The 12,599-nt window shown below is 42.1% G+C and overlaps 1 protein-coding gene across 2 annotated transcripts in view; it reads right to left on the bottom strand.

Moving 5' to 3' along the window:
• Positions 1–12,599, bottom strand: part of xpnpep2 (X-prolyl aminopeptidase (aminopeptidase P) 2, membrane-bound) — a 76,523-nt gene that overhangs the window by 30,145 nt on the left and 33,779 nt on the right. For both annotated transcript variants that reach the window (XM_080187591.1, XM_080187592.1), the window contains 3 exons: positions 11,952–12,033; positions 4,919–5,114; positions 81–170 (listed from right to left, as the gene is read on the bottom strand). In XM_080187591.1, coding sequence (XP_080043717.1) covers positions 81–170; positions 4,919–5,114; positions 11,952–12,033 — 368 coding nt within the window. The remainder of the gene's footprint in view (positions 1–80; positions 171–4,918; positions 5,115–11,951; positions 12,034–12,599) is intronic.

Here is a 12,599-nt window from a genome sequence, read left to right as displayed (position 1 = left end):
AAAATCATTTGAAGCACTAAGGCAGGACCTCATTTTGGATTTCTGCCCATTCCTCTCATAATTGCTGCTTGTATACTCACATGTGCTGCTTTCAGTCCTTTCTGTTCTACGTTGTCCTTGATAGATTTGGTGACTTGTACTGGGGAGTATCTATCAATAAGCAATTTTGACTGAAAAGAGAGAAAAATAAATCAATAATTGAGCTTGAGGCCTACCTTTTATAGACATGTGTTCATAGTTTTTATACAATAAACTAATTTCCTCAGAGCTTCATCCTAATGGCTGTTAGGCTCTGTTTGAACTCAAATGTTTATATGTGGTATTTATGTCATGTTAGGGGGATTCTCCAGGCCCATTAGCGCCTGATGAGAATTACGATGGCCCAGAGAACCGAGCATGAGGTAACAAGAAAAAGATTTGCTGCGCTCCTAATGCTCCAAGCCTGATCGGCCATCCCCATTCCCATCCAAGTGAGGACCTGGTGTATTTAATCCCAAATTCAAGGAAGCACTGCCAGCCCCTCAGCAGTTAGAGGTATCCTCCCCACCACAACAAGCGGGCATGAGGTTGACCAGACTTGATCCCCTACTCAGACCCCCTTTTCCTCATGATCTCCCACTCAGGCCCCCTTCAGGCCATGTTCCTTTACAGAGTCAATGATACATTACCCCTGGAACCCTCGCACTGACACCCTTGCCTGGAGCCTTGGGTGGTCAAGGAGCCAGGCACAGTCACCATTTACTCCTCTGCTGCTGTCAGGTTGCAGAGAAAAGATCCCCAAAGGACCCTGAGGGTAGGGTGGGCTCGGGTTGGGGGCAAGGTGTTGTCCTTACCGCTCTTCTACAGAATGGGGGAGTGTTGACTGAACTGGCCCTGGCAGACCAGAACATCACCCCTGGTATGGCGACCTCGAAAGCTTGTGAGTCTATTATCAAATAAATCGGTTGGACTAAAACCTGGTGTTGTCAGACTTTTTACTGTGTTTACGCCAGTCCAACGCCGGCATACCCACATCATGGTGATTTCAGGCAGCTCTGTGATCAATTACTGCTTTCATGCCTGTTAGCTGTGAAAATTCTGAAGTGGCCAGGTCACTTTAATCTTCATGCCCCTTGGTAACTTGGCGGGATTGTGAATCATTGCAGCACTCCGTTCTGTAGCAGAGAGTTTTCCGTCTTTGTCAGAAGCTGAAGATGTGAACAGACCCCTTTGAAGTCCTCTGACAGAGAGGAGATGTCAATTTTACCTGGGGGGTGGTGGGAGAGGTAGGGGGGGGTTCCAATCTGTCCAGTTGTAAACTCAGTCCCAGCGTATGCACACAGGTTTGATTTGAAGTTGCTGAGGCTTCCTAGCTAGTTGAGTTGTGGGGGGAAGGGTTCTGAGTGCGAATTGGGCCTGACTGGGAGGTCCAAAAGGAAGGGGGCTGAGTGGAGAGTCTGAGGGTATAGGATTTGAGTGTGAGATCTGAGGAGGAAGGGACTAGGTGAGATGTCTTGGAGCATTTGGGTCAGGTTACTGCATAATGTGAGAGAGGGGATTACCCATTATTTGTGGGGCAGTGGGGAGGATGCCACTCTTTATTGAGAGGTTGGCGATGCTCCCCTGGTCTGCGGGGGGGGAGCACCATTGAATTTTTTTGGGGGGGAGGGGTGGCCTGTCTGAGCACAGAGATCAGGGCACCCATTAAAAATATCACCCTGGGCTTGGAAGAGTGGAGCTGGCTGGTGGGCTTCCTGAAATAATCTCATTAACATCTTTCAGGTGGGTGACTCTCACATGACCGACGCTGCTAACGCTGGGGGTGGTGGAGAAACCCTTCTGTTCTCGTTTGGGCGTGGGCACTTAATTCCAACTCTGGAGAATTGCAGCTGTTATTTCTAAACTCCACAGATTGGAACAATTATTACATTACAATTTGAAATCCAATATGTTTCTTCTTTGTAGTGTACAACAGTTTAACCTCTGTTCAGGCAAAGAAATGGAACAACAGTGATACTTTCTTGATACTAACCTGTAGCTGGCAACATTGCACAATAAATAATGATATTTCATTTGTGCCTGTCCGGTTGTACTAACTGCATAGTGATTTGCTCCAGTTTCCTCTGGCACTCTCGTATGTGTGAACTATATGTGTGTTACACTTGTGCAACAGTTAACCAAGTTCTAAGAAAGCCTGAGTATACGGTGCTTGCATTGAGCATAATGAGGTGGTGTATATATTATACTTTCCTACCAGAATGCTATTGATCAAATACTGTAACTTGTGTTGATAAGTAAGCATATCACAGCTTCACTGTGGATCAAGATGTTGTGGCCTGTTTTGGTGATTCATCATTGTTTGATATACCTTACTGGGATTTTCTACTTAGTATTCCATTCCAGGCAACTTCATATCCATATGGGTTTTACATTCAATCAAGTGATGTGGATGTCAATGGCATTTCTTTCCCATCCCAATTGCCCTTGAACTGAGTGTCTTGCCAGGCCATTTCAGAGGGCATTTAAGAGTTAACCGCATTGCTGTGGTCTGGAATCACATAAGGATGGCAGATTTCCTTCCCTAAAGGGCATTAATGAACCAGATAGGTTTTTACAACAATCAACAATGGTTTCACTATCATTGTTAGACTTTTATTGAATTCAAATTTCACCATCTGTCATGGTGGGATTCAAACTCAGGTCCCCAGAGCATTATCCTGGGTCTCTGTATTACTCGTCCAGCGACAATGCCATATGCCACTGTCTCCCTGCAGTTAGCATGAGTTTTTCCAAAACATTAGGGGCTGCATTTTATGTGCCCCTGTGGGGTATGTTTTCAGTAGGCGGGATGGGGGGTGTGGGGTAGACTATAAAATAATGCACACCCCACCACCACCTTCCCTCTTACTCCTGAGGTCATCCCCAAAATACTAGGATGTGCAGGTGCCCAAACTGGTAGCCCACCTGCCATATTTAAATAGATAATAACAGGTTAATTAGGCTAATTCCAAAGCCCATCTGCCCTGATAACACACTGCCTATGTCATAAAATGGTTGGTGTGGGCAGTTAGTGGGAATGAGCAACCCAGTTTGTGAAAGGTTTCATCCAACTAATATCATTAAATATTTCTCTACTACAAAAGGTTTGCGAGCCAAACAGATGTAACTGTAGACTCTTCAAATGATGAACTGTGTCTCTATTATTCATAACATATTTTTGAGTTTTATTAGCACATGACTGTTTTCCCTCTTTTGGTCAGCTAATGAAAAGACAGGTGTCATTGCATGTTTCAGTGTAGCTGTTGGCATTAATATGGAAAACATCAAATATACAGGAATTTGGGAAAACTCCTTCATTGCCCAACTCGCCTAATAGATGAAGGTAGTGAGGTATAAGAGATCCAGAACTGGACTTTATACTTGTCTGCTGAAAGCAAGTCAAATTCAACAGATGGCTTTCCAGTCATCCACCTGCCTACCATCAACCTGTCTGAAATTTTATGAGGACAGTGTTGTGGTGGGGGCATGGGGGGAGAAGATACGGCTTTGGGTGGCCTGCCTGCCCTTGGACCTATTCAGGGTCATAAATGGCCAATTAATTGCCACTTAAAGGCATCCTTCTGCCCCCACTGGCATTTTGTGGTGTTGATCCTTTTTGTAGTTCCCTGAGCCCATCAGAGACAACCCTCAATCCCAAATCCATCTTCACCCTTTCCCCTCCCCTCTTCCCTCCTCCTCAAAGTAGACCAGAAATCTGTTCAGCTCTTATCAGGGTGGCACAGGGGCACAGTAGTTAACATTTCCGCCTCACAGTGCCAGGGACCCAGGTTTAATTCCGGCCTTGGGTGACTGTCTGTGTGGAACTTGCACATTTTCCCCATGTCTGCATGGGATTCCTGCATGTGCTCTGGTTTCCACCCATAGAACAAAGATGTGCAGGTTAGGTGGATTGACTATGCTAAATTGTCCTTCAGTGTTCCAGGATGTGTAGGTGAGGGGGATTAGCCATGGTAAACACATGGGGTTACAGGGATGCTGGGGTGGGTGGGATTGTTGTTTTGTATGCTTGATGGGCCAAATGGCTTCTTTCTGCACCTTAGGGATTCTATGATTCTTCTATGATTCTACTACCACCTGCTATTGGCTGGAAGCACTTATGGGTTGATGGTCAACTTATTTGGACACGTTATGAATGCACCTTCCTTGGCCATCAAGTTCGAGAATGGAGCCTGAACCCAGAGCACAAGGCCTCCCAGTCTTCAAGTAGGGGCACAATTTCAAAATAAGGGGTTTCCCATTTAAGACACAGGAGTAATTTCTTCTCGGACAGAAAGCATTGGAGACGGGGTCATTTAATACATTTAAGGCTAAGTTAACTGTCCTTTGTTTGAAAGGGGAGCATAGATTAAGGGGGGCAGATGGGAAAGTGGAGTTAAAGCCTAAATTAGATCAGTCATGGTTTTATTAAATGGTGGAGCAGGCTCAGTAGTCCAAATGACCAACGTCTCCTATTTCTTATGTTCTTATGGGATCCATTCTGTAGGACACTGCCAAAGATGAAAAGGTGGAAGAGGCAGATCTCAGAGTAGCGATTAAAGACCATATTTTACTCTTTTTTATATCAACAAAACAGATGAGTGTTATACAGTGGCCTGCTCCTCATACTTACATTTATTGTTTCTAAAATAATCAAACAATGGGAAAGGTAAGCCAAGGTCAAAGTGATTAGCACTGTCTGAGTCCTGACCCGTCCAAAATGCAAGAACAACTTTGGGACTTAAGCGAGAATTTTGGCAGTCAGAAATTGAATTCTGGATAAGATTGGGTTACGAATAGGAAACTGGTCTGAAGGTCTTGATTTATTTTTTATTGAGGTGGTAGGAAGTAGAAAGGGTGTATAGGATGGTGTTTTTAGATTGTGTTACAAAACTGAACTTACCTCAGGAATGACTTCATAGATGCCATAAGTTGTGTATTCCCGACCGATCCATATTTTGACATTCCCTTTAGCATATTCCTTTAGATCTTTCCGGATATCCTGGTAGGCCTTCAGTTGAACACACTCAGCTGTGGTACAATTTGTATTCAAATTTTCCTTAATGTCTGCAGGCAGTCGTGATTCATTCACATACAACCTGGTAATTAATGCATACATGCGGACAGGATACACCATTCATTAGTACTCACCAGTCAGAATTACAGCATATATGTAGTTCGCAATATCTTGAATTTATTTATTTTATAGATAACTGTACTTACGATCCTTGAGCTTTAATGTTTAAATATCATGCAATATTAATATATGATATTCTTCAATAAATATTCACAAAGATAATCTTATAATTCAGAGACAAGAGACATTTACTGTTCTGAAGATTCAGATCAGTAATTAGCTTATTTTGCTGCTTTGTCTGTACCCAGAAGAGAGTCAACAGACATGATGTAGGATCATCAAGGAGAGGCTGATTGAAGCTGATCTATGGGGTGGGATTTTATGGCCTCACTTGAGTGAGATTGGAAATTCCCATCTGAGGTCAACAGAGATTTCCATTGTCAGATCCTTGCCTGCTCTGATTATGTGGCGGGCAAGGTGGGTAAAGGTCTGGTCAATACTTTCTGCATTAACTGTGTGAAGGATGGGCAATAAAATGTTACATGCCCTTTGGTAAGTAGGAATGGATAAGCCAGATGCTTTTACAGTCCTGTGCTCAAAACCTGAGTTTGAAATATCAAAGTGGCGGGAGCAGGTTTTGATAAACTTCCAGAATGAGACAAAAATGGAAATGATTCAGTTGTCAATCATTACAACTTTATGCTAAGCAAGCAAGCCAATTTTCTTCATTTTCAGACTATTAACAATTTAATTAAACTGTAACATAGTGCTATTTGGAGAGTGAGCTCGTGTAGAACAATCACTGTGATTTGTGCCAGTTAGTCTGTAAGCATTAATTTACAGAGAAGTGTTGCTGCCAGACTTGTGTTACGTTTTTGAATGCAGCAGTTATTTAGCCGATTTGGAAAGGCCATATGAACTGCTGTCAAGTAGATCACACAGATAATCCAACAGGATCAGGAATCTGTCAGGAGAAAGAGTAAGTGAGGCATTTCCACTCATTATTTGTGCCTTCACCAACCCCAAACTTACCCTCAAATTATTGATGAAGGGGTACAGTATGAATAGGCATTGGCAGCCATTACATTGTTAGATAAAAGCAAATTATTGGAATCTGGAATCAAAAGAGAAAATGTTGGAAAATCTCAGCAGATCCTTGTCAAAGGATAAGGTTGCAATGATTGACTTTGGGGTAAGTAAGTTATTTTTGAGAGAGGGATGAACATAGGTTCAGCATCCTACTTTGAACTCAGCAGTAAATTGGGTGGCGCATGGGCCTCACTGCATTTGCAAACTGCTGCTATGTAATGGTTTCAATCTGGAATTATTAGCCATGAATCTCTATGGTTCAATTCATTAAATCTCCTGTAATCAGCAAAAACTGCATGGCATCATAGTTTTATACATATTTATAGTGTTATCGGACTGACTGGATCACATTCCTGTGGCCACAAACTGCTTGAATACTCAAGCTGTGGTTCCCCTGTCCATCAATGCATTTATTCGAGCTAACAGATAGCCATATAGAATCTACTTATAACACCCTGAACTCTCGGGGAGACTTCCACATGATCAAAGTTCTGTATTCTCCCCAGTTGGTGTATCCTTTCCAATTGGAAAGTGCTAAAGGTGTCTCCTTTGGCGATCGCAGCATCAGTCATTTGCTTTATGCGAGTAAGAACCGCAGACAGGTTTACCTGCCAGATGCCGCTGTTAGTTGGATGGAAGGATCCTGCTGTATAACATGTGAACACTGTTGCAGCCTTCACAGCTATGGAAAGAGCTGTGTCAATCATTGAGACTTTCTGTCTGTTAATCAGCTAGCAACAGATGGTAGAGCTTCATAAAGTTAGATTAAGGTACCAATAAGACTATTTGAAATGCTTGCATATGCCCATTAAACTGGCAGTAGTTATGTAATTGGAGTAAATGGATAGAATTTGTTGACTACAACAAAGGCACTACTAGAACATGCTACATTGAGGAATCTGAAAATAATCAAAATCCAATCTTAGTACAAAATCAGTTTATATTAAATATTAAAGCAATGCCGAACCTGATCACTTTTGATCTGCAAATTTTATGCTGTAAAAATTTTGCCAATTTTTTAAACCTTCTATCTACCCACCCCCCCAACATTTCTCCTGAAAATACTGAGGGACTTGCTGAGGTACAGTTCGAGAGATACCTTTTTGCCCAAGTGGCTATTTTGTGTGAGTTTAGTGATTATTGGTGGATTATTTATCCAAAGGTGGCTCTACAGTAGAGTTTGATCCTAACCTCACTCAGTGTCCAAACACACTCACACACTCATTGATTTCGCCTTATTGTCCCCTAGCTGAGAATTAAATCAACTCTGTACCTATCACCTGTTTATCAGTTTGAGGGCTTTTGCCAAACTGTGCCTTATTATGCCCTTGTTGTATCCCATTTAACTCATGGAATCTTAAAGACCATTCAGCCAATATATGTATATATGTGCTGGCTCTTGGAAAGAACTTCCTAAATTACAACTTGTATTTTTATAGCACCTGTACCTGTAAAATAATGAAATACCAGAGGAGATTTATGAAGTAATGTTTGGTAATGAGTCGCATTGGCAAAATTAGGGGGCCTTAAAGGAAAAATGAGATTTGGGGTTGTTTAGGAAGGGCTTTGAAGAGTTTGGGTCTTAGACAGTTGAAGGCATAGCATGTATAAAGTAATTAAAATCCAATGCTCCAGAGACCAGAATTAAATGAGCATAAATATCTCCAAGCATTGTGATGTTGGAAAAAAGATAAGGAGGGGATGAGACCCTGGAGGGATGTGATTGGAAACCCGGACTGAGAATTTTAAAACCATGGCATTGCTTAACCAGGAGCTAACATAGGTCAGTGAGCACAGGAATGATGAGAGAATGAGACATGTTGCACCTTAAGTTAACAGAGCATACAATGGGAAGGTGCATTGCAATAGTCAATGCTAGAAGTAATAAGGACATGGATGACAGGGTTTGAACTGCAATGAGCAGAGACAGGGTAGAGTTGTGCAATATTAGCGAATGAAAAGAGGTGTTTTTACTGATGGTGTGGACATGTGCTCAGAAGCTCTTCTTGGGGTCATGTATAACTCCAAGGTTGTGAACAAACTGGTCTTGCCTCAGATTTTTAAAAAATTAGTCTGACTTGTTTTGTATTCAATGCTCCTATTTAAAGGTAAGTATCTTTTATGCTTCCTTAACTGCCTTATCAGATTGTTGTGCCACTTTCTATAATTTGTGAATATGCACACTGAGGTTTCTCTGCTCTTGCACCCGCCCTCTCCATGCTTCTCTATGCTGAGGATGTAACTAGTAGAGTTGACCTGGGAGAACAGGTGGATGTGCCTTATTTAGGCTTTCAGAAGGCTTTCGACAAGGTTTCACATAGCAGACCACTACATAAAGTTAAAGTGCATGGAATAGCAGGGAATATCTTGAGATGGATAGAGAGTTGGTTAGCAGACAGAAAGCAAAGAGTTGACATTAATAATTCTTTTTTCATTTGGCAGACAGTGACTATTGGGGTACCGCAGGAGTCTGTGTTAGAACCTCAACTGGTCAGATTATGTATTAATGATTTTGATGAGGGAACTAAATGTATTGTCTCGAACTTTGCAGATCATACAAAGTTGGGTGGAAGGGTGAGCTACGAAGAGGATGCTTCAATGTGATTTGGACAGACTGAGTGACTGGACATATGCATACAGTATAATCTGGATAAATGTGAGGTTATCCACTTTGGTAGCTAGAATAGGATTTTTACTTGAATGAGTATAAATTGAGGTTGCTACTCAGCAAGACCTTGGAGTCCTCGTGCGTCAGTTGCTGTAAGTAAACGCGTAGGTACAGCAGGTAGTAAAGAAGGCAAATATGTTGGCTTTCATAGCAAGAGGACTTGAGTATAGGGATAGGGATGTTTTGCTGCAATTGTATAATGCATTGGTGAGGCCACACCTGGAGTATTATGTGCAGTTTTGATGTCCATATCAGAGGAAGTTTGTTCTAGAGGGAGTGCAGCAAAGGTTTACCAGGCTGATTCCTGGGATGGCAGGTCTGTCATATGAGCAGAGACTCAGTCGTTAGGATTATATTCATTGGAGTTTCAAAGAATGAAAGGGGACCTCATCGAAACATGTAAAATTCTAACTGGATTTGACAGGGTAGATTCAGAAAGAATGTTCCCCATGGTGGGAGAGTCCAGAATTGGAGTTATGGTTTGTGGATAAACCTGTTAGGACTGAAGGGAGGAAAAATCTCTTCACCCAGCAGGTGGTGAATGTAGCAGAGGCTAAAATATTGTGTGATTTCAAGAAGAAATTAGACATAGCTCTTGGGGGTAAAGGGATCAAGGGATATGGGAGGGAAATCAGGGCATTGAATTTGACAATCCATCATGATCAAGGGGCAAAATAGTCTATCCCTGCTTCTAGTTTCTATGTTTCTGTGTTTACTTGTAAAAAATGTTGTTGCGGTTTGTTTGCCCATTTAATCCCTCTGTATATATTTCCTTGAAGTCTGCTACTATCATGTTCACTATTCACTAAATTGTCAAGTTTTATGTCGTCTCCAAACTTCAAAATTACCCTCCCTATATCCAAGTCCAGGTCACATGCGCAATGAAGAAACTAATGGTAATACCTCGCCACTACTTTCTGCCTCCTATCCCTTAGCCAGTTTGCATAGAATTATAGAATCATTGAATCCCTACAGTGCAGAAGGAGGCCATTCAGTCCATCGAGTCTACATTGATTCTCTGACAGAGCATCAAAGAACAAAGAACATTACAGCACAGGAACAGGCCCTTTGGCTCACCAACTCTGTGCTGACACAGATGCCTCTCTAATCTAATATTTTCCTGCCTCTAAATGGTCCATAACCCTCTATTCCCTGCCTATTCATGTATCTATCTAGATGCCTCTGAAACATTATTTTAGAATCTGCTTCCGCCACCTCCTCCAGCAGCACATTCCAGGCATTCACCACTCTCTATGTGAAAAACTTGCCCCTTACATCTCTTTTAAACTTTCCCCTTCTCACTCTCAACATACGTCCCTGAGTAATTCATCCTTCTATCCTGGGAAAAAGACTTTGACTATCCACTCGATCCAAGCCTGTCATAATCTTGTAAATCTCAATCAGGTCCCCCCTCATCCTCCGATGCTCCAATGACAACAATCCAAGTTTGTTCAACCTTTTTCTGCAGTCAATATCCTCCAAACCAACCAGCATACTGGTAAATTTCTTCTGCATCCTTTCCAATGCATCAACATTCTCCCGATAGTGTGGTGACCAGAATTGTACACAATGTTTCAAATGTGAGTTAACCAAAGTCTTATACAGCTGCAACGTAATTTTCCAGTTCTTATACTTAATGCCCAGACTGATAAAGGCCAGCATATCATACATTCTTGACCACCTTGTCCACCTGAGTTGCCACACACTGTGGATCTACGCCCCTAGATCCCTCTGTATGCTAATATTTCTAAAGGCTCTACCATTTACTGTATACTTTCCTTCTGCAGAAGACTTTCCAAGTCGCATCGCCTTACATTTGTCCAGGTTAAATTCCATCCGCCATCTTTTGGCCCAAGCCTCCAGCCAATTTACATCCTGCTGTATCCTCTTACAATCCTCCTCACTATCCGCTATTCTCCCAATTTTTGCATCATCTGCAAATTTACTAATCAGACCCACCTACATTTTTCTCCAAATCATTTCAATATATTACAAATAACAGAGGCCCCAGCATTGATCCTTGTGGATCCTTGTCACACATCTCCAGTTAGAAAAGCACCCTTCCACTGATACTCTCTGCTTTCAATGCCCAAGCCAATTTTGTATCCATTTTACCAGCTCTCCTCGGTTCCCATATAACTTTACCTTCTGCATCAGCCTGCCATGAGAAACCTTATTAAAGGCTTTACTAAAGTCCATGTGATCAACATCCACTGCCCTGCCATGGTTAATTTTTCTTGTCACTTCCTCAAAGAACTCAATCAAGTTTGTGAGATACGACTTCCCTTTCACAAAACCATGCTGCCTATTGCTAATAAGCTTATTCTCTTTCAGATGTGAGTACATCCTGTCCCTAAGAATTTTCTTCAATAATTTCCCTATCACTGATGTAAGGCCCACAAACCTGCAATTTCCTGGATTGTCTCTTCTGCTCTTCCTAAACAGAAAAGGGATCTTACACCGGCCCACCGTTGCCTCCCCCACCGCCCTATTCCCGTAACCCCATGTACTTACCTGATAATCGCCCTAACTTAACATTTTGGGACACAAAGGGGCAATTTAGCATGGCCAATCCACCTAACCTGCACATTTTTGGATTGTGGGAGGAAACCAGAACATCCGGAGGAAACGCATGCAGACATGGGGAGAATGTGCAAACTCCACAGGTCACCCATGGCTGGAATTGAACTCGGATCCATGGCGCTATGAGGCAACAATGCTAACCACAATGCCACCGTGCCACCCCACTTTTACTCAAATTACCATGTGCTTCTATTTTATAGATAACTGTGTTGTGGTGATCTTTTGAAGTCTTGATATGCAACATCTACAGCATTTCTTCCATTTACCATCATTTTTTCTTTAAAACTCAATCAGGTCAGTCAGATATGATTTACCCTAATAAGTATACATTGGCTGTCCTACATTAACTCACAGTTTACCAGAAGAAAATTAATTTCACCTTTGACATTGGACTCTAGTAGTTTTCCCAATTTTTAATTGATTGGTAATCCAGGAAAACACATTTCTACTTGGGTTATCCTAACACAGTTACTATTTCTTTTTTAGTACAAATTGAATTGTGCAGTGGGTTAAACACACCTGATGAAATCTGCAGTAAACAGTGCGTAAGATTGGAAAAAAGGATTGTATGGAATGTCATTCCCTCGAAGGTTGAACAGCCCTAGATGAAAATATTCAGGAAATATATTTTAGTAAGTAGTAATATTTGCACAATTACTCAAACTTCATTTCTTTTTCATCTACATAAGAACATAAGAAATAGGAGCAGGAGTAGGCCATCTAGCCCCTCGAGCCTGCCCCGCCATTCAATAAGATCATGTCTGATCTGAAGTGGATCAGTTCCACTTTCCCGCTTTCTCCCCATAACCCTTAATTCCCTTGCCTACCAAAAACCTATCTACCCGTGTCTTAAATATATTTAGCGAGGTAACCTCCACCACTTCAACAGGCAGAGAATTCCAGAGATTCACCACCCTTTGAGTGACGAAGTTCCTCCTCAACTCTGATCTAAACTGTCCCCCCCCCCCCTTATCTTGAGGGGCAGGACTGGCACAGTTCGATTTCTTCCAGTAACACTCCCAGCTTCAGGGGACTTAAATGAGCCTACCAGGAGTCGAAACATTTTATAGCTGTTGCAGACACTTAGATGACTCACCTGATGAAGGAGCAGCATTCCGAAAGCTCATGATTCCAAATAAACCTATTAGATTTTAACCTGGTGTTGTG

This window comes from Carcharhinus amblyrhynchos, chromosome 4 (genome assembly GCF_965287045.1).
Source record: "Carcharhinus amblyrhynchos chromosome 4, sCarAmb.v2.hapA, whole genome shotgun sequence".
NCBI classification, from domain to species: Eukaryota; Metazoa; Chordata; class Chondrichthyes; order Carcharhiniformes; family Carcharhinidae; genus Carcharhinus; species Carcharhinus amblyrhynchos.
The sequence above is the reverse complement of the archived record's forward strand: the minus strand, read 5'-3'. Positions and strand labels throughout refer to the sequence as shown.